At 43.0% G+C, this 20,630-nt stretch overlaps 1 protein-coding gene across 1 annotated transcript; it reads left to right on the top strand.

The window, feature by feature from the left end:
• The first annotated feature begins 910 nt into the window (after positions 1 to 910).
• Positions 911 to 18,423, top strand: LOC119166509 (cytochrome P450 1A1-like). The gene is made up of 10 exons (XM_075891592.1): positions 911 to 1,094; positions 3,560 to 3,726; positions 7,999 to 8,178; positions 9,670 to 9,763; positions 10,220 to 10,375; positions 11,205 to 11,413; positions 14,086 to 14,211; positions 14,895 to 14,999; positions 15,800 to 15,931; positions 17,468 to 18,423. The coding sequence occupies exons 2-10, from the start codon at positions 3,573 to 3,575 to the stop codon at positions 17,824 to 17,826; spliced, it is 1,515 nt and encodes a 504-aa protein (XP_075747707.1). The 5' UTR covers positions 911 to 1,094; positions 3,560 to 3,572; the 3' UTR covers positions 17,827 to 18,423.
• The last annotated feature ends 2,207 nt before the right edge of the window (positions 18,424 to 20,630 follow it).

Below are 20,630 nucleotides of genomic sequence, written 5' to 3'. Positions count from 1 at the left end.
ATGTCAAGTAAACTTTTATCGGCGACGATAAAAAATAACAAATTTGTTGGTTGTCAGGACTCATCAGATCTATACATAATTAAATGTAAGGTAATTGACTAATTGGAACAATGTGTATGCGTTGTCATTTTCATCTGCGTGTCGCAGAGCAACGTGCGCCCATCGAACAAATTTTATACAAAAGATACGTGGTACTCGTGAACAACACGCAACTTTCTGAAGACACGAGGGATAACAAAGTAAAGTTATGAAATGTTGATAGCTTTTCATAATTGGCCAAATGTGAAGTTCTCAATAATAATTTTTTTTTCTTAACTTGTACCTTAATCCATGTATACAGGGGTCTCCAGGGTTCAGCCTCCATCGAAACGCTACCACCGCGGCGGGCATCGAACCCATGACTTCGCAATCAGCAGCCGAGGCACCATAACCATTTTACAACCACGCGTTAGCCAATAGAGAAGCAGTGTTGGTCAACAGAAGCGACAACCGAACCTACAACCCGTGCATGCTGCCCCGTAAAAAACAAGAACAGTTGTGGTGATTTTCAAAATGACCTTGCAGTTTCGTTCGTTATACACAGACAATCGTAGCTAATTAACCTCAGGGTCACTTTTCTTTCACTTGCTCACATGCCTTGAGCACGAGCTATGTATACACGAATTCACGTGACTCCGTCGTTCCGATGACCAAGAGTGTATACACAGCGGTACACGGCACTCGCTGTCAAGGCCATTTATTTATTTTCACTTACAAGCACTGAAGGCTGAATGAACAAATTATAGGTCATCGGGAAAGAGAGCGTGCGCACGTGTACCCGTCTGCACGTGGGTGCATTCTCTTTTGTTGACCGTCTCACTCCCCAGTCAAGGTCGACGCGGCTATGCGCCCGCTGGCAAAGAAGGGAGCCGCTGTCGCCACATTACCACGTCCGCTTGATCTCACGAGGTTGCACTCTCGCCTCGTGCATTCGCCTCAACTTGCCGCCACCATGGCGCAGTGTATTCGACGCACGTGAAGCACGTCGCGCTTCTTCCGTGTTTCCTGATCGCTCGGAGAGTCGTGGGGTCACCGTTCAGCAAGGCGTATAGTGGGTGAGTGCTCGCTTGTATACACGTTCTTTTGTGGGGCTTCGAAATTTTCCGCTGTCGTCGCGTCGAAACAAGTGTGTTATGTTTCGCGGTTTGGGCGAGCCGCGTTTCGTCTAGCTTCGCGGGATAACGTGCCCCACTTAGTCATTCTGGCGGTTCCTTTTCTTTCGCGAGATAAATGCTTCCTTATGGCATCCCCTCGAAACGCTAGGGGCTCCGCCGACAGTCGCGAACGGAAAAGCAATATCGAGTCGGCCGCCACACTACTACTCGAGAACGGAAGTATTTATCGCAAGTAGCACGAATTCATCCTTTACGTTTCAGCATAACATGTAACCACCTCCATGTTCATACATGAAACTTGTATGAACAAGACAAAGGGATTTGTTTGTTTGTTTGTTTGTTTGTTTGTTTGTTTGTTTGTTTGTTTGTTTGTTTGTTTGTTTGTTTGTTTGTTTGTTTGTTTGCTTGCTTGTTTGTTTGTTTGTTTGTTTGTTTGCGTGGAATGTCAACAGCTTGGGGTGGCGAACATAACAAACGCAGTGAGGCTCTTTACAGCGCGTGAAGAAGCAGATCATCTTTCCCGCTATAATCCTCGTGCATAACAACCTGCATGCTAAGTCACTCAAATAAATGGTTTCAAAGGCTGTGATACTTAGGGAAAATGATCCCACTTACTTGACCTTGTCCACACTGTGCCTATAGGCACAGTGTGAACAAGGTCAAGTAAGTATATATACAATGCTTATCTTAAACACACACACACACCCACAGACACACAAACGCGCGCGCGCGCGTTGATGATCTTTCGCTTTCCCGACTTTCAAGGAAACTAAATCCCAGCTCCGTCGCTATAAGCACAATGCAAAGAAACCGAACTCAGTAAATTCGGGAATTTGTTAATCATATGGTATGCTCATCGGTTAGCCGTGATAGCTTCGTAAAATAGAGTCAAAAATAAAAAAGTGAGAACTATTTAGTCGCGAGTGCCTGTGATCAGGCTCTGTATACAGGCTTGTGTAAACGGCCGTATACTGCAAGGTGGTGCGGAAATGCTACCATATAACTTCGTGCGTCAGCTAAGCGATCGGCGGCCCCTTGATGCAGTAGCGCAAACGCCCTCAGGCCCGACTCAGAGCAAGCACACTGCGCTGATTCAGTCAGTTTGCCACGGATGTAGTATTGATCGGTGTGTAGGGCTTAACGTACGAAAACGAACGGCTGTAGTAATTTGCAAGCACGCGCACAATGTATTAACCAAACGGCAATATGCTCTCTTGTGGATCTGGAATGCGTTGAACGTCATCGGTGCACGCCTTGCATGCGTTTGTTCTTTCAAAGGAGGCAAGTTTTATCACGATAATAATAATAACAATAATAATAGTAATAATAATAATAATAATAATAATAATAATAAGAAGAAGAAGAAGAAGAAGAAGAAGAATAACAGTAATAATAAATAGTATTAATATTAATAATCATCTTACAAATAAAAGTAGATTACAGCCTGTGAACTATGTGTCTATGGTACGGCTATAGTGAGCAACAAGAAATTCATGGCTACGGTGACGTAGAGCATTCGGTCACTTCCGTTACGTCAAGTGTTTATATGCAATTACTGTGGTGAATTTCGCCGTACAATTCTACCTTGGTGCCGACATTAAAAGGAAGCAAATTGAACAGTCATGACAAGTTTTAAAGTGTGTGCAAATGTTCGGTTAAATATAATATTTTGAGTTACAAACACTACCCTTTGAGCATAACGACGATGTTAGCAGAACAACTAAAGCTTGGAAGGAGGAAGAGGATATGGCGTCACCTGGCGCCGTTCGCACGCATCGTTTTGTCGTTCATTTGCCACACTTCGCTTCTCGATGGACACCACAACCATTTATAAAGGAAGCAACATCAAAGCCTCTTACATTGGCCGCTGTAAACGCCTGTACAGTGCAACGGCCGTAGCGAAATACCCACTGCACCATAATACACCTTATTGCCAAGTATATATGGAGAAGCACCGACAATGCTTCTGTAAGGCAGTGCGAGTACTTATGTGGCTGCCCACTTTGTTGGTGATGTGATTTGTGATGATGAGGATGACGTTGATGATAAATCACTGCTCAGGTATTTGCAGTAAGTGCGCAGCTGTAAGCTCATTACGCAATTAGTGGGCGTGACGCTAATTACGCATACCTACTGAAACTCGCACAATATACCATCTGACTTCATCATCCATCTTGTAATGTAATCGACACACATTGAACAATGTTCTGCAAATTTAACTCGTTTGAAGGGCAGTGAATCTATCTATCTATCTATCTATCTGTCTATCTATCTATCTATCTATCTATCTATCTATCTATCTATCTATCTATCTATCTATCTATCTATCTATCTATCTATCTATCTATCTATCTGGAAGTTCTTTATATTTTGTATTCAGTGTCCGATTCATTTCATTCGTGCAGACGAGCGGCAAATATGACACTGCTGGCGGTCATCGCTTCATGGGACTGGCGCTTGTTGACAACTACGGTGGTCTTTCTGGTCACTTATTACGTGGTGCGCTTCTACCACAAGGTTTCCCAATACCCGAAAGGACCATTCCCGCTGCCTATCGTCGGAAACCTCTTGAGTAAGCGAATCAAATTACAGTAGATGCAAGGAGTAACGATACTGTGCAGACGATGCTTGCATAAAGGAAATAACCGAGGATGCGTGCAGTTTTCGTCATGCTTAGAGCAGCACTGACATGTCAGCCATTTGTCTGACTCGCGATGTAGACAAGAAACGATTATCATAATTTCAGGCACCGCATTTATTCCTAATTTTCCAAGTTCATAGTTACCCCAAATTAAGCCTATTTCAGCAATGTAAATTCGAATTAGCTAAGCATAATTAGAATATAGGTAAGACTAATTAGCTCCAGTATATAGAGTCGATTTGAGATTGTGGTGGGCCTAGACATGTCTGATGTGCCAAGTTAGGCATAATTAAGACTAATTAGAACTAAGGGGTATTAGCGTTCATTATAATAATTAGGTCATTCTGCTTGAGTTTAATTTGGAATGTAAACTTACTGACAACAATCATCGAAATTACAAATCAAGTTGATGAGACTATAATTAAACCTAATTATTCTGTAATCAAGTACACGTTGACTTGAAATGGAAGCTAATCAATGCAGCCTGAAATATGCGCATTTTGTAGTTAAGCTAATTAGTTTAATTAGGCTGTTGGTGTCGTGATTTCACAGCGATACACAATCAAACCCGATCGATACCCAGTCAATCTCAGTACTCACGATTTACCAAGTGATCGCGCGAACACTTCGTGCGTCGGCGCGTGAAGTTCTTGTGATCAAGCCAAGACCAGTCGGGTGCCGGCCAACTCTGCTCTGCCACAGCGTCGCGCGACTCAGTGCCACCTGAGCAAACTTCTCGTGTATGGGAAGAGCACCAATGTGGTATTGTTGTACCCGCTATTGTAAGTGTTTCGCTGTTGTGCGTATTGTCCCTCAAAATATTGCATTTCCTGAACTTTGTATCTACTTGGTTACCTGTGATGATGTATGCCCGCTTCCTGTATGGGTCTGAAGAAGGCCTACAGTATTGTTAAATAAATAAATAAATAAATAAATAAATAAATAAATAAATAAATAAATAAATAAATAAATAAACTTTCTCCACCTGTGCGAGAAAACAGACAGACAGACACAGAACTTTATGGGGTCCTGAGAAACGCTACTCTTTTAGAGCAACGTCGCGGGCCACTCCCTCGTACAGGAACGTGGAAGCCTAGCCTCACCGCTTCAATGTTTTTTTTTTTTTTTGTAGCGATTTTCCCGCGTTGCCTTGTTCCTTTCTATGCAGCAAGTGTCACTGAAAAAAAGCTTTACTTTTTTGTACTCATAAAATGAAGAAAATGGCTAAGTTACGGCATTTTAAAGTCAAATTTTCTCACTCCACGTGGAAAAGCTCAAGCACATTCGCACAAAGCTCCCGCCGGGTACGAATTCGCGCTCGTGCGTGCGAGAATGCTATCTCGTATCGTTGCAACTATACAAACAGCAGCGCAGTGGATGGGAGACAAGAAAAGAAATGTCAGCATGTCGCTGATATTTTCGCTCTCAGGACTGTGCATACGCTGTTGCTGACATAGCTGGCAGATTCCATATACCACTGTCACTCCTTGTTCGCTTATTACCCATTTGTGCATTCTTCTTCTCCTATGATATAGCTCGTTTGTTAGAGTAATGGTTGACAATCGTTTCTTATCATGGACGTTCTTGCAACTTGCAGGCTTTCGTATATATAGAATTGACGTGGACAAAAAGAATTTACACAAGATGAAACATACGCCGTATTGTCGGGAAAGCTGGCAACCTACATCATAAATATCATAAAATTGGTGCTAGGGGAAAACAGTAGAAGTCAACTAATGTCGGCTTGTCATGAGTGAAATCAAACAAACACAATGCACAGCTTTCGCGGCAAGCAAAGCTTCCGTGGTAAGCGAGCCTTTCTCCCTGCACTCTCACCAGAAAAACTGTACATATCTCTTGCCACGACTAGATGACAATGATAAATTCACCGGAATACGCATATCGTCCTGCCTCGTGACTTGAAACTGCTCCGTCCCGCGTGTATGTTTGCGCGTCTGCGTGTCAGGTCGGGGAGGCAGAAAAAGAGAGGAAGAGTGAGCGTGACTGTGCAAATGTCATAAGGGAACTATAGTCGGTGACAAGCTAAGAATAAAAATGTTAAGCGTGCCACTATAAATGTTTGTTAGGCGCGTCCAACCAGACCAGCCCATTGCTACATGATGGCTAGGACAAAACAATAAAGAAAAAAATGAAACTCTTATTTACACGCACACAGCATCATCCTCGCCGGTCGTCATTCTATGCAGTTGAAGTTTGTGTGATAGTGCCACGTTTGACGTGCACCAAAGACGCAGCAGCTCGGGTTGTTCGCGATGCCTTGAAGCGTACCATCGTTTCTCCGGCGTGAAGCAGCAACATGGCGGAAGCATGAAAATTAAGGGCGATGCGGCTTCGTAGGTGATGATGATGATCTTTGATGTTTTGTGGCGCAAGGGCCATTTTGTGGCCAAAGAGTGCCGGGATGCGGCCTAGTAGATGGAGCGCATATTCATTCATGTGCTTACTGACTATAGCAGTGATATAGTACCGTTTCAATTGCTCCGAATCACTTCGAAGGAGAAGTACTGATCTGTGCTGCTCCAAGCAGCAATTTTTGTAAGTAATTGCTCCAGCCCTGCTCCGAAATGACAGCGCCGAGGCCGATGCGCACTCGAGCCGCCTCCGGGTCCGATTTCCGGTGCCTCAGAGCAGCTTCGGCTTGGTGGGTGACGAAATTATGAAACCCAATGCTGGGACAACCCCTTCGTTACTCACCGGGTACTTTAACATGGACGTCATGAATGACGTCTGGCTAGTCCAACACATGGTGTCGCGTTACGCTCTCCGGTGCATTTCGTATATATACAATTACAACCATCCTAACACTATCAGAGGAACATGCCTTGACATTGCAGTCTCAAACTTCAAGCAACAACGGTAGCATCAAGAGCCAATAACAGTATACTTTACGGACCAAGGAGAAACGTTCACCAAAGCATCAAGCTATATATGAAGACTGATCGGTCTATCAATAATAAAAAAAGAATATATATATATATATATATATATATATATATATATATATATATAATTTCACAGCCCACTTTTGACAAGTAGACGTCTCTTTAATTGCTTCCTTCTTGAAATTTACATTGATTGCCGTCTGAGAACAATATTCCCAGATAGACAATAATATTTGCGAGATGCTTTGACGATGCTTTGAACTTCAATCGGTGTATCGCAAATTTTGTACATTGTTCTAAAGCAACAATAGCTGCTCTAAACTAACATTTTTCCCGCTTTGAAAATAAGAAAAAAAAGTCACTTCCATCACTGCCTTTTCGTTCCCTCTTTTTTAATGCTCCGACATTGCCATAACATTTACATTCACATTGAAATGTCGCCTTTACTTCTTTAATCATTAACTACTCTCTTTTTCCTTTTTTTAAGTGCAAGTTCTTCACCTGCAGAACTTCTCTAGTTAACATCCAAGTCCATTCTTAACATTTTTTTTTTGTCTCTCCTTATGCTCACCACAACCGTTGAATACGACTCCAATGCTTGAGGTACTAGGTTCGATTCTCTGTGTGCCGTCGGACAACTTGTGGCTTTTCAATCGTACTTTGACAAGGCGCTCGAAGTTGTGGGTTTCTGAGCCATAACTCAAGAAGCTGGCCTCTCCTTTTCGTTCTTATCTCTCATTTCCCTATGTCTAAGGACGCTGCACGGCTGGGGCTTGCTTACGGGTTGCAGAAGTAAGCTTCTTTCCTGTTCCCAAGCCACTATACACAAGACGTTAAGCATTACCATGTCAATGAAAACGCTGAGCAAGATGAAAAAATTCAAATCAGAATAGACTTGGTGCGTGAAAAACCTATAACACTATCTCGAACCGCTAAATATGTGTTTGCAAAGATAGCTTGGGCTTCATATTAAGGATGCAAGTGCAAATCATGATGTCGATGCAAGTACCAGTGAAAGCATGAACGAAAGAGCGAGTTTTAGTTGATCTAGTAACTTATTCGTCCTTCAATTGCCCATGACAGTGCAGTCGCTTTCAGTATGAATAGCGAAACTTTGGTCGTACGCTTGTCGTTTGCAACTGCATGCTCATTGCAGCGTACAACAGATCATTAGCACCCCGTGCCGATGAACGTTTCTGCGGAGAGAAAAACGTCTAACGCTGTAACATCGTTAGGGCTGCGACTGTCCGGTCCAGCCAGAGGTATTGGCGGACTACTCAAGCGTGGGCCATCTTTGCAGCACTGGCCAAGGAAAAAGAACTCCACAAGAAAGCCACCGAGTGGTCAAAGTACTACGGAGACCCGTTCACTCTGTGGATGGGCTCTCGACCGATGATCGTGCTCAACAGCTACGAAGTCATCAAGGAAGGACTCGTCGAGAGGCGTCACGATTTCGCCGGCCGTTTTGCAACGAAACTCGGTGAGCGAACTATGGGGGAGTGTATTGCCGCTGCCACTGCAATGCGTGGTCGTCCTCTGAGTGTGCATGCACTACGCGTAGCCAACAGTGTCGTAAAACTTCCGTAACCTGAGTGTATACATTGTCAGTTTATGATTGTGCTTGTGTCTGGTTTTAGTGTCGCTTATCATTTTTTGTTGTTGTTGGGGTGCTTTTCATAAACTGGTTTCGGCTAACGCCGGGTAATGTTTAATGCTTTCCTTTTCCTATATTACCAGGTCCTTCCTCAGCTGGTCGCATCAATCTTTCGCCTTTTTTGCCAGTAAAATGTGTCATTGGAAGGCTGATTCGCTGTGGTGTTCTGTGATCAGAGTACAAGCATAATCACCAACGGCAATGGTCATCACATTAAGGCGCCGTACAAGAACATTCGTATAGACGAGTATACTTATGTTACGCGCTAGGTGAATGACCCTGTATATTATCATTTAATTTGTGTTCCCGCCAGGACCGTCATGCATCTAGAATGACTTTCTACAATATCGTTTGTCCAACAGCGCCTTCCTTGTTTTCTTGCTTAAATTCATGGTCAGATTGACTTCTGGGTAAAGCTCTCGAGAAAAATATTTTCTCATTTCTCCACTGCTTACAAATTGAAGGCGAAAAAGTGCAAGGTTGCTAAGACAATGTAAGCGCGGTTTACCTTGCTGACTACTTCTATCCTCCTCGCGCCGTTAGCTTATGTAATATCAAATCAATATATAAAAGAGATATTATTTTGATTTTCCTACAGTTGAAATTGCGAGCCCCTGTCAGAAGCGAACTAGCAAGTGCAGCTACTATGAAATACACGTCCGCAATGTTGGCATGTTGTAGAAATAAACTGGCTGTTTACGCATTCTTTGCAATGCGAAAATATGTCACACGCATTCCTTTCTTTGCTGTCATCCACGCATCTACGAACCCTGCACCTAAAACTACACAAATTATAAGTACGCATTAGCTTTCTGCGTCCTTAACACCAGATGATGCCCATCGAGCTCTGTCTAGAACTTGTAAGTGCATTTCTCAAATCAAAGCATAAACTAAAAAAACAGGTTACACATACTTCATTGTGACAGAATTATTGTCTAGGAAGGCGCACATTGAAAAATACAACAAATAACAAAGATACCAAGACGTTTTTAACAATTCTCAGCTGTTCGCATGTGACCGCGATACGATACCGGTATAAGAAGCACAAAAAGTTGCGCACAAAAGCAAACAACGAAGAGAGCTAAGAGCACATGCTTTACTGGAGTGACTACGCTATACTGGGACGGAAAAAAATTGAAAAAAGAACAACTATTTGCGTAAAGCTTCGTGCTTTTCTTCACGTCTAGAGACGGCTCAGTGCTCTTCCATAGTTAAGTACGAAGTACTCGAAATCGTTAAACATTTGTTCTAAACACACTTGTGATAATTGTGCATATTTTTGTGAACGGTACAGGACTACGCGTCCTTCTTATGCAGGTGACATTCAGATACGTGATGACCACGACATCGTATTTGAAGACTACAACGCCACATGGAAAGCCCTTCGCAAGGTAGCTGTCACTGCTGTCAGGTAAGCGACATGTTAAGGAACACATTAACACATTAAACTCAGTCATCTCTGCTAGCTACAATAACTAGCGATTTAACAACACTGGTCAATGAAAGCAGCACTCGTAACCAAATCTTCTGGGTCGCGGAAAAGAAGCGTAGTGACACTTGGAGACCTAGTGTCGGCCAACTGAAATCAAACTTTTTTAGGGTGACCTAGTGTCGGCAAACTGAAATCAAAGTTTTATTGAGCGAGCTAGTGTCGGCAAACTGAAATCAAACTTTTCTTGAACAGTATGATAATGCATGATTGTTTGTCAAAAATTAAAAAAAAAGAGCAATGACGAGTGTCAAACGAATTCGCTCGTCCCACCAAGCTAAGTTAGTATTCGATTAAGTGGTTGGAATTTAGAACTACAAGCTTACAACGCATATCAGAAAAACTTGCTTTCCTTTCATTGTATCTGTCTGAATTCAGAAAGTACGCAGTGAGTGAGTCCTTGGAGAACCTGTGTACAGAGATTGTGGATGCCTATGTGGACTCCCTGGACGACGAACCTCTGACAGTCGACGGCAGGGTTCCTATCATGTCCATTATCATCAACGTGCTCTCTGTATCGGCCTTCAGCGCTAAGTGAGTCGGTTGCAGGCAGTGCCCTGCTTTCAATATTTCTCAGCAGTTAAGAAAACATGGCAGTGCATACCATAAAGCTACTAAGGCCGCAACTAATGTAAGAGCCAATAAGGAGTAGCCAGCTTGGCTTTCTTGCGCCAAAATATCATTCTTAACTATAGAAAGTACACCTAGTTGATAAGGAGTCATCACAAAAGAAAATGAGGTGTGACAACATAGACACAGAATAAGAGAACGCAACAACAAAAACACAGTGGGCGTTTCTGTTTTTTTCGTCCTCTTCTCTCGAGTACATGCTAGCACTCCTAATCATTTTTCACGATATTTATTTTCAACCTTTCTATAAACAAAAAGAACCCCAAACCAAGGTGACACACCGAGTTTCGACGTCTATCAACAATAACAATTTCTATTTTTCGCTCTTCACACGTACCTTTTCACCCTTCTTTCAAAACATGCATGATCACGATGATGTGTATAATTTACTGCAATATCGCCTTCATCTAAGGTACTGCCACAGTTTAAAAGATGGAAATCACAAAAGTTCTCTCTCGTAAATGCATTTTCTCATTGATCAGCCGGCTTCAATAATGACATGTCATGCATGATCTGGGGGGTTTAACGTCCCAAAACCACGACATGTCATGCATAGCGATTGGATGAAAGTACATTACAAATTTCTTTAGCGCAAGACGTTTTGTGAATACGAGCACATCAGCATTGACTTCTGTTGATTATTATTATTATTATTATTATTATTATTATTATTATTATTATTATTATTATTATTATTATTATTATTATTATTATTATTATTATTATTATGCAGGTTTGACGCCAAGAGTCCTGACCTCAATCGCATGATGACCATCAACCGCACTTTCACGGAACTGGCACCCAACGGACTGCCAAGTGACATCGCTCCCTGGCTGGGCTTTTTGTACCGCGCTCGGGAAAAACGGTGCGAGGATTTGTTCGCGGAGATTAGATCCATCGTCAGAAGAATGTACGCTGGAGCCAAGGAGACATACCAGCCAGGTAAGATGGCACTATACCCGCCTGCTGTTCCCAAGTATCTGACAAGCAGAAACAGGGGCAGTTGCGTTAACGTATACAGTCACAGGGCGACGCTAAAATGTTACACATCACTTTCATTACCAGTCTGTGCATTAACTAACCAGTTGCAGTTCTAGTCCTTTTCTTTTAAGGAAATATTGCACTAGCTGTTCAAGTAGGTATACTGAACGCAGTGAACGATGTTTCGAATCACAATACAAATAAGAGCGTTAAAACATTCGCGAGTAGGTCAATACTAAATAGGTTTTGCAGCATGTACAAAACGAAGCAGCATGCTTATCGAATACCTTCAATGTCTGAATTATGAAACCACCGAGCGAAATAAAAACTGTTTTAATTTTTCACACTCTTAAAAAAGAGCGAGTAAAAAGGGTGTCTTTTTGTCCCACCACAATAATCGTCATCTATATTGCGTTCCATGCTTGCGCTATCGCCCCGCGCCCGGTACATTCCGGTCACGACCGACATGCCCATTATCAAGGTTACATTGCATTCTCGATAGGAAAGTGGCCAGTGCCGAGTTTTCAAGAAAGGAAGCGCACGCTAGCCTGATGACGATTATTGTTGCGTGAAAAAAAGACACCCTTTTCACTGGATATTTTTTAGAGTGCAGCTTTAAGTAGGAACCTTTAAGTGATTTCGCATTTAAATTAGCTGAAATTCAACAATAATGTATACTTTTACGTATGTCGCGAATTATCCACATGCCACAAAAGCGAGGACCTTGCAACAAAAAAAAAACGTACTTCAGAACTGCGTAAGTTGTTGTGTTCCATCTTTTGAGTGCGCACACAACAAATAAACAAAATCATTGAAGATGAAACTTACGTCACCAAGGCGAGAAAATAAAAACTGAAGAAGTGAGAGTTGTTGCACGCACTTCGCGCTCTCCTCCATGATCTCCAAAAGAATTGGTTCTAGCTTAAAGCATCTTACACGCGACTGCGCTGGATTTTTCATGTTGAAAACTACACGCACCACGAGTACTTGGCAGCTGGCAATAAAGCTGACACGCATTTGGTGGCTTACTTGCTCGAAATTTTTCGGTATGTCATGATTTCGCGAGTTCTAGCAGTAACGCGTTCTACAACTTCGTGCCACTTTTTTTAGGGGGGGGGGTGGGGGGTCACGATCGACATGCCCATTATCAGGGTTACATTGCATTCTCAATAGGAAAGTGGCCAGCGCCGAGTTTTCAAGAAAGGAAGCGCACGCTAGTCTGATGACGATTATTGTTGTGGGACAAAAAGACACCCTTTTTACTCGATATTTTTTTAGAGTGCAGCTTCAAGTGGGAACCTTTAAATGATTACGCATTTAAATTAGCTGAAATTCAACAATAATGCATACTTTTACGTATGTCGCGAATTATCCACATGCCACAAAAGCGAGGACCTTGCAACAAAAAAACGTACTTCAGAACTGCGTAACATGTTGTGTTCCATCTTTTGAGTGCGCACACAACAAATAAACAAAATCATTGAAGATAGGACTTACGTCACCAAGGTGAGAAAATAAAAACCGAAGAAGTGAGAGTTGTTGCACGCGCTTCGCGCTCTCCTCCATGATCTCCAAAAAAAAAATGGTTCTAGCTTAAAGCATCTTACACGCGACTGCGCTAGATTTTTCATGTTGAAAACTACACGCGCCGCGAGCACTTGGCAGCTGGCAATAAAGGTGACACGCATTTGGTGGCTTACTTGCTCGAAATTTTTCGGTATGTCATGAATTTGCGAGATCTAGCAGTAACGCGTTCTACAGCTTCGTGCCACTTTTCGGGCGGAAGGAAATGTTGTAACAAACAATAAACAGAAAATACATGTATAAATAAATACAAGTAAACGTTCAAATGGTTATACTAGAGTTGGGAGAAAGAGAGAGAAGTTTTATATGGAAGAAACCGGATATGTTACCCCTCTGTTCTCGGTCTCTAACACGGGGATTAGTACTGATACATGAGGATGAGGAGATCATTCAGTTCGCAGTTTACACAGGCATACGCACACAAGAAGCGTTCATCGACCAGTTCGTCCCAGGCGGTCACCTCAAGAAGACCGGCAACGCTTTTACAGCCTTTTACATCGCAGGCGCGCGAGACCACTATCCCAAAATCCTTTAGAGCGCAAATTTTTCACCTTGCTGCTCTAATGCATTAACATCGATGCCTACTTCCAGTAGAAGGCGTCCGCGCACATTTCTTTTTTTTGTAATATTTTCTTAACTTCTTTGCTCTTTTTTTTACTTGCGTCAAGTTCTCATTGCTTCAGTCTTCATTCATTGTAATTTCTTCGCTGTGTTTCTTGTTCTCAAGTTTTTGCTTTTTCGAGTATTTACTTGGGTCTCTGTATGTACCCTTTTAGGTACCTTTTTTATTTTATGGTTCCCGACCACGAAAGGTGCACAAGTACTTTTCTATTGTACTGCTGCGATTCTACTTCACTCGGTCAGCTGAGACATTCCACACGATTAATACAATTATCTACAACTTCATCTTAGTTTTCTACTCTACATTTCTCAACTTAAACTCAGTCTTATTTACACATGTCATACATTAGTAAATAACATTTCGAAAGCAATTCAATTACATTTTTGTTTCACTAATACTGCATATTACAACCAATTTTATATTTCAGGCAAGGTATTGAATTTCACCCATGCCATTCTGTCTGCAAGAGATGAAGCCCTGGAACAAGAGAAAAACGATGCCGAGTTTTTGACAGAAGGCAACATGGTTCAGATTCTGATCGACTTATTCGGAGGTGAGAGATCGAATTATCTCGTCGAACAGTGCCACTCGGTTAGAATAGCACTTTTCTCGAACTCTTGAGCTTATCGACACTTGTGTAAATATAAACGTGTTCGGGAAAATGCATCAGTAAGCATACTTGACCGAAACAAAGTCGAACAAACTAGAACGCTGACTACAGCACTGCATTTAGTTAACTATTCAAGCACTAGGACACTTGATTAGAGCGTAATGTCAGGTGGGGAAGCATACTTTTGTGTCTTGAACAATGCAGTATAGTTCATAAGTATAGATGCAGTCAACTTCCCTTTAAAATTGCCTAACATCATTCATGGTGAGCAATAAGCTGGGGCTGTTGTTCATCCGCTTCAATGAACTATTTGTGTCGAATTCTTCGTAACATGTCAGTATTGTACATGGACATGTAAATGTGGTGTGGTTAAACCAACGTCCACGGCGCGCAAAAAAGTATAAATAGTATTTCCGTCGCATACGTTCCACGATGCTTCATGCATGGTGAAAGTACAGACCACAATTCAGTACAGACTAATGGGCTTACGTCATGGCGCAAGTTTCGAATAAGATTTCCCCGCCGAATTTATGTCGGTACCATCAAGCAAAAAGAGATGCTATATTTAGAGTCATTAACTGAAAGAGCAGTCACCACGACTTTGCGTTCTTATTCACACTTTTCAGCTGGTACTGACACATCGATTGGGGAGCTGCAATGGCTTCTTCTCAAGATATCTCGAGAGCCAAGCATTCAAGATAAGATAAGAAAGGAAATCGACGACAATATAGGTAATGTGTGTTCAAAGGTAACCACGTAAACAGTATGGTGTCACGTGACTCGCAACGCGTTGACATCAGAAGGTAGCCCAACTGAAGAGAACTGTGACGATGCGTCGCAGGGCTTACCTACTGACCTCGTAAGTCGGCATGCTGTTCTTGCTAACAGAGTTGCCATTTTCGGCATCGAGTATGCGTGAAAAAGCGTAAAGTTTCAACTCTGTACGAACATGATATTTGTTTTCCCTCTCTAAATGTTTTTTTTCTCTGAGCCTGAACATGGCCGTCTGACATCAACTTCTACCTCAGATGGGAATGGTCCGTCTCGTGCGTCCGGCACAATATCAATCCCGTGAAAAACAGAATTCCAACACGGCGTTGTTGAAGTAGAAAAAAAGACAAAAGCCGAATTGACAACACGCAAAGCTGGTCCACCAGAATTCCTATCCTGCTTGTCACCATGTACATTTACAATATTGAGGGTTGTCCTAACAGGTCAGTGCTAGTTCCCACACGGTTAGACTGACGAAGTATGTCGTGAAACCAATTACATAACCATTGATCTTCTGAAGCACGCCTGTATGAAAGTATACGTTATTCAGAAATTCATGGTGCTAGTGCTCAGCGTTCCACACCGTGTTTACCGCACCATGCAGTCGAGTGTTAGAGAAGATGTCAAAAGTGATCCCCGTCTTCTGCGCATGCGTTTTTCTTGTCCGGGCAATGCACCTATACTTGCGTTCAACCAATCCCAGCAACTACTGAGTTCACACACTCAACTGCGCTGCAATAACTTCTCGTTTCACTCGCAGGTCAGTCTCCACCGACGATGAAGGACATCGAGAGGCTGCCATACACCATGGCCTGCATCATGGAGACACTTCGTTGTTACCCGATCGCACCTTTCGGCTTGCCGCATAAGGCATCACATGACTCGGAGATCGGTAAGACAAAAAATCACAGCATATCCACGGACTGAATGTTGATGAGTGGGGCGAAGCGTCCATCCGTCTGTTCGTACATCCATCCACCCGTTCAACCGTGGGTCGATCTGTCCGTCCGTGCGTCTGTCTATGTGTACGTCCGTCCATCTAGTGAACACTTTAAGTACCACCATTTCGCATATTTTCATCATATATTGATTATATACAAGTACTGCCATCTAGTGCAAATTCCAAGATCTATACTCTCCTGTGGCACATACCCGATAGAGGTGGTTACTACCACGATGAAAGGATAATTCTTCCACCGTGGTTACTACAGAGGACCATCGGGTGACGCCTTAATGGGCTGCGCCCCTAAAAAGAAGCATTGACGAGTAAATTTGATTTTGATTGCATGGAGAAAAAACAAGATCAAATGGACCTCATACACACAGAAACTTTCATGTCTTAAGCTAGGAATTATTCTCCTCTCTTAGCAATGGAAAGCCTACGGCCGGACAAAGGCATTTTTATTTCCCTACTTTTCCTCTTCAAGTTTTGTAGATAATGATACACCCAAGTATGGGATAACGAAATGTCAAAAGAGACGACGCTACTGAGAAAAAGTATTTTGCGACTTACACCAATTGCAAATAATGTCCACCCTGTGACACATGTATCTCGGCATTGCATTTATTTTTCTTTCTTATCTTTTTTTTATCTCTTCATCCCTTTCACCCAGAAAATTGTAGCAAACCGAACCCGTTTTTTCTAATTTTCTTATACTATATATGGGTGGCACGGCCCAGTCAGGCAATCTTCACCTTTAGCCGTGTCTTCTTGGACAATTTCAATGTTGTTCAAAATAAAATAATAAAGAAAGAAAGAAAAAAAGATATTCAGTAGGTATTTCACATTAGCTCCCTAAGTGACATGACAAAGCTTCGTTCTTTCATAGGGGGGGCCTAGTGTCCTCGGGAGGCTCGATGCATACAGGTAGCATTCGAAGGCTCATACATTCGCTCTCAACTCGTAAAAATATCATGTTTTCCATGACTCCCGCTGACAGAAAGGAGTGTTTTACACTCGCCACCATGGCTACAAGAGACGCTGGTTAAAGTTTTCAAGGTTACACTTGCAGATGTATCAAGGAACTTGGTGTCGTAACGATGGATACGATTATGAAAGGCGCTGTAGTGAGGGTCTCTGGTCATTTTGACCATCTGGTGTTTTTCAGCATGCACGTAAATCTAAGTGGATGGGTCTATAGCATTAGGCCTCGATTTAAATATGACCACCACGGCAGGGATTGATTATAAAAGGGTGTAAAAAAGAAAGAGGAAAGCTGTACTAGTCATGTGAACCAGAACACATTTGTGAAATCTACGAGCATTGGTCGCAGTAAACTGCCCACTTTAAGCATGCCTGTAACATCGCTCTTCTTTTCTGTGCCATCTACGTACATGGTCTAGAAATGCTCGCTCCTGGCGTCCAGCCAGTTTAGTGAAACGCCAGCCATTTCGCTTGCACTACAAGACGTATTTCCTTTCTTTCCAGCTGGTATTCCAATTCCCAAAGACACACGACTGATGTACAACGCGTACAGCGTCAACCACGATCCCAAGCTCTGGGTGGACCACGACGTGTTCAGGCCGGAGCGGTTCTTGAATCCAGTCACGGGAACGCTTTTGTCCAAGGACCGCCTGCCCCCGCTCCTCAGCTTTGGCCTCGGACCTCGATCATGTCTCGGGGAGAAGCTGGCAAAGGCTGACATGTTCTACGTAATCGTGCGGCTAGTGCAGCGGCTCAGTATTTCAGCGCCCGAAGGCGAGACCTGCCGAGAAGTCGTGCCCATGGGAAACAGTTTCTTCCTCTTCGCGGGTCGCCAGAACGTCGTTCTGACCAAAAATTGTTGAAGGCTATATATATCCTGACAAAGGGTGTTGTAACATGCTGAACTCGGTGGTGATCTGCAGTCGTATTCCTGTGTTCCGATAAGAAGAAGTGCCACGAAAAAAATTTGCCCCATATCTACATGTTTCATTGCAAAGTACGCCGAGAGGCAGGCGAGGATAGAAGAGGCAGGCGAGGATGACACTGAAGTACTCCCGCCTACAGAGGGGCGGGTGAAGGCGACATCGAGGCACTCTACTAACTCTACACTGCGTTGCGTACGTGGATGGATGCTATGAGCATAGACGTATACGCAGGGTTCCCTTTTCGGGCTGGAAGAGGAGCAAAGGTTTATCTCAGCGCCCACCCCTCCCTACTATGTCAATATACCGGGCTCATTTTGCGCCCCCCGCTCCCCACTTTGGAATCGCAGCGCCCCCTCCCTATTATGTCAATGTATAAGGCTGACTTTGTGCCCCCCTCTCAGGTGATTGGGGGGGGGGGGGGCAGCCCTGCCTCCCCTGTGCGCAGGCCTATAGCGATGAGCGTCCCCTTTATAACGAGGTGGTGACATCTGAACCACCAGGCTCGAAGGAAAGAAAATAAAAACTTTCTCTTTATGTTGTTCTAATGCCTTATCTACTTCGAATAAATCGATCGTATCATTACAAAAAATATAAATTCATGGTCTATCTCTCTGCCTTTGCAGGCAGAATGACCTCATTTTCCCACTAGTTGTGTCCTTTATTTCTACTTTTCTGCCACCAATACTCCAACCGTATCTTACTTGCTTCTATCGCGGACGTGTTCAGGTTTTTATGATAGTCCCTAAAACCCGATGCCTCATGTAGACTCGTACCCGCACGTATACCTGGGTGAATATCGCCCCATTCAATCAGAACATGTGTCATCGTTTCCTTGGCTTCCCCGCAGCATGCACATTGTTTTCCTTTATTGAATCTCGCTTTATAGCTAGGCGTTCAAAAGCAACCCGACCTCGCTTCGAACAGTGAAGCGCTTCCCCTTAAATTATCACAAATCCTGTCCCTCCTTATTTCGTGTTTGCCCTTTCCGTAGTTACTGAGAGCCGTCTTTTCCATCGCTGTCATCCGATAAGCGCTCTCCGTCTCTCTGACTTCTCGCTTGATGCTCCTTGCTGCCATATCGCCCGCGCTGCCAGCCACATGTTTACTGGTGAGCCTCCCACTTCATCTCCCCCCTCTTTGTGTCCACGCTCTTCCAATACAAATACCTGAACACGAAAATACAAATGCCTATATCAATACCTGAACAAGAAGAGCTGGCACTGAAGTGCCACCAAATGGTGTATGCAGATTGAGATTTTCCTTCACCTTCTCACTTTCTTTTTTCTTCAATCTTTCGTCTTTTATCTTTCTTCATCCTTTTCTATATGTTTCTTGCTGTTTATTCTTCCATTCGTGTTTCTTTTTTATACCTCTGTATAATGCCCTTCCTCCTCCTCTTCCTCCTCGTAAACTTCACATCACTCCTTCTCAACCTCCCTTCTCCTTTCAGCCACTTGCCATGCTATAATATACAGTACATTGTTATGCAATGTTAACCTTCTCACCTCATTTCCCTCCTCCTCTACCTAAAACCAGTCCTTTTCATCCTTACTTTTCCTTCCATTCCCCTTATAGCAATGCTGTACCGTTTTTATATGTATTTGGCAAAATGTGGGAATGTAGGCTACGTTAGAGCCGGCTATCTCAACATCATGACAGTAGTGCGCAAAATAAACACACAAACACGAAAATTTACGAATAAAGAAGAAAACCTAATCAGAGGCACTATGTGCATGCTATATACACGATAGGGCTTATAACGCATTAATGAGCACAGTATGTATGAATATAGTCCAGTTCATATATGGGGATCACATTGCGAATGGAGTCTGTACAAATAGTGGCAAGGTATATAGCATGCACTAAAGACAGTTAATTAAGTTTGTGTTCCTTAAAAAATCACAGAGGACACTCGCTGCGCGCCATTGATTATCGGAATGTGGCCATGGTCCAAGTACTTTTCCAATCGTATACATGGTCGTCTGTCGTGTTGGTTTAAGCGTTCACTTAGTTCGGCACGATTTTCATCATATTGCAGACAACCTATAAGGATATGTTTGTCTGACGCATCAGCATGATCACAGTGGTCGCAGTGCGGGGACGTTCTTCTTTTCATGTGGCATAGGAGGTGAGGTGTGCATGCAACACCTACAGACGTAGATCGTGCAGTAATGTGTCAAATGGTCTATCGATCTTTCAATTAGGTTGAAATCGGAGAAACGGTAATATTAGATATAAATAAGAGTGAAGACTTTGTATTTTCGTCAACCCAAGCGTACGTACACAATTTGTGGTGCAGTTCGGAAAGAACCTCCCTGCTTTCTGAGAAATGAACGGGCGCTGGTGTCAAATGAAATTTTTGGTGCTGCAGTAGCCAATTTGTCAGCAATTTCATTTCCTATCACTCCTATAGGTGAACTGGAAGCCTCTGAAGACATATCCCGTAGCCATCCAGATAACCGATGGTAATTATTTTTGAGATTTTATGTAATATACTACCATCATTATGAAAATAAAAACCTTAAAGGAGCACTGACATCAAATTTCAAGAACGACATGTGCCCATCATTCGATCGCTTGGTATGCATAGGTCTTGTCTAAATTTGAACGGAATACGTCGCGTGGAAGTTATTTTAACTCGATGTCAAACAGCGTAGAAAATCAAAGGAGAAAAAACGGAAGTAGACTGTCCTGCGACATCGACACTAGTGCTACGTGTTCGGTGTGATACATTCCACAAA

Source organism: Rhipicephalus microplus, chromosome 1 (genome assembly GCF_043290135.1).
Source record: "Rhipicephalus microplus isolate Deutch F79 chromosome 1, USDA_Rmic, whole genome shotgun sequence".
In the NCBI taxonomy this organism is placed as follows: domain Eukaryota; kingdom Metazoa; phylum Arthropoda; class Arachnida; order Ixodida; family Ixodidae; genus Rhipicephalus; species Rhipicephalus microplus.
This window is presented reverse-complemented; position numbering and strand designations above follow the sequence as displayed.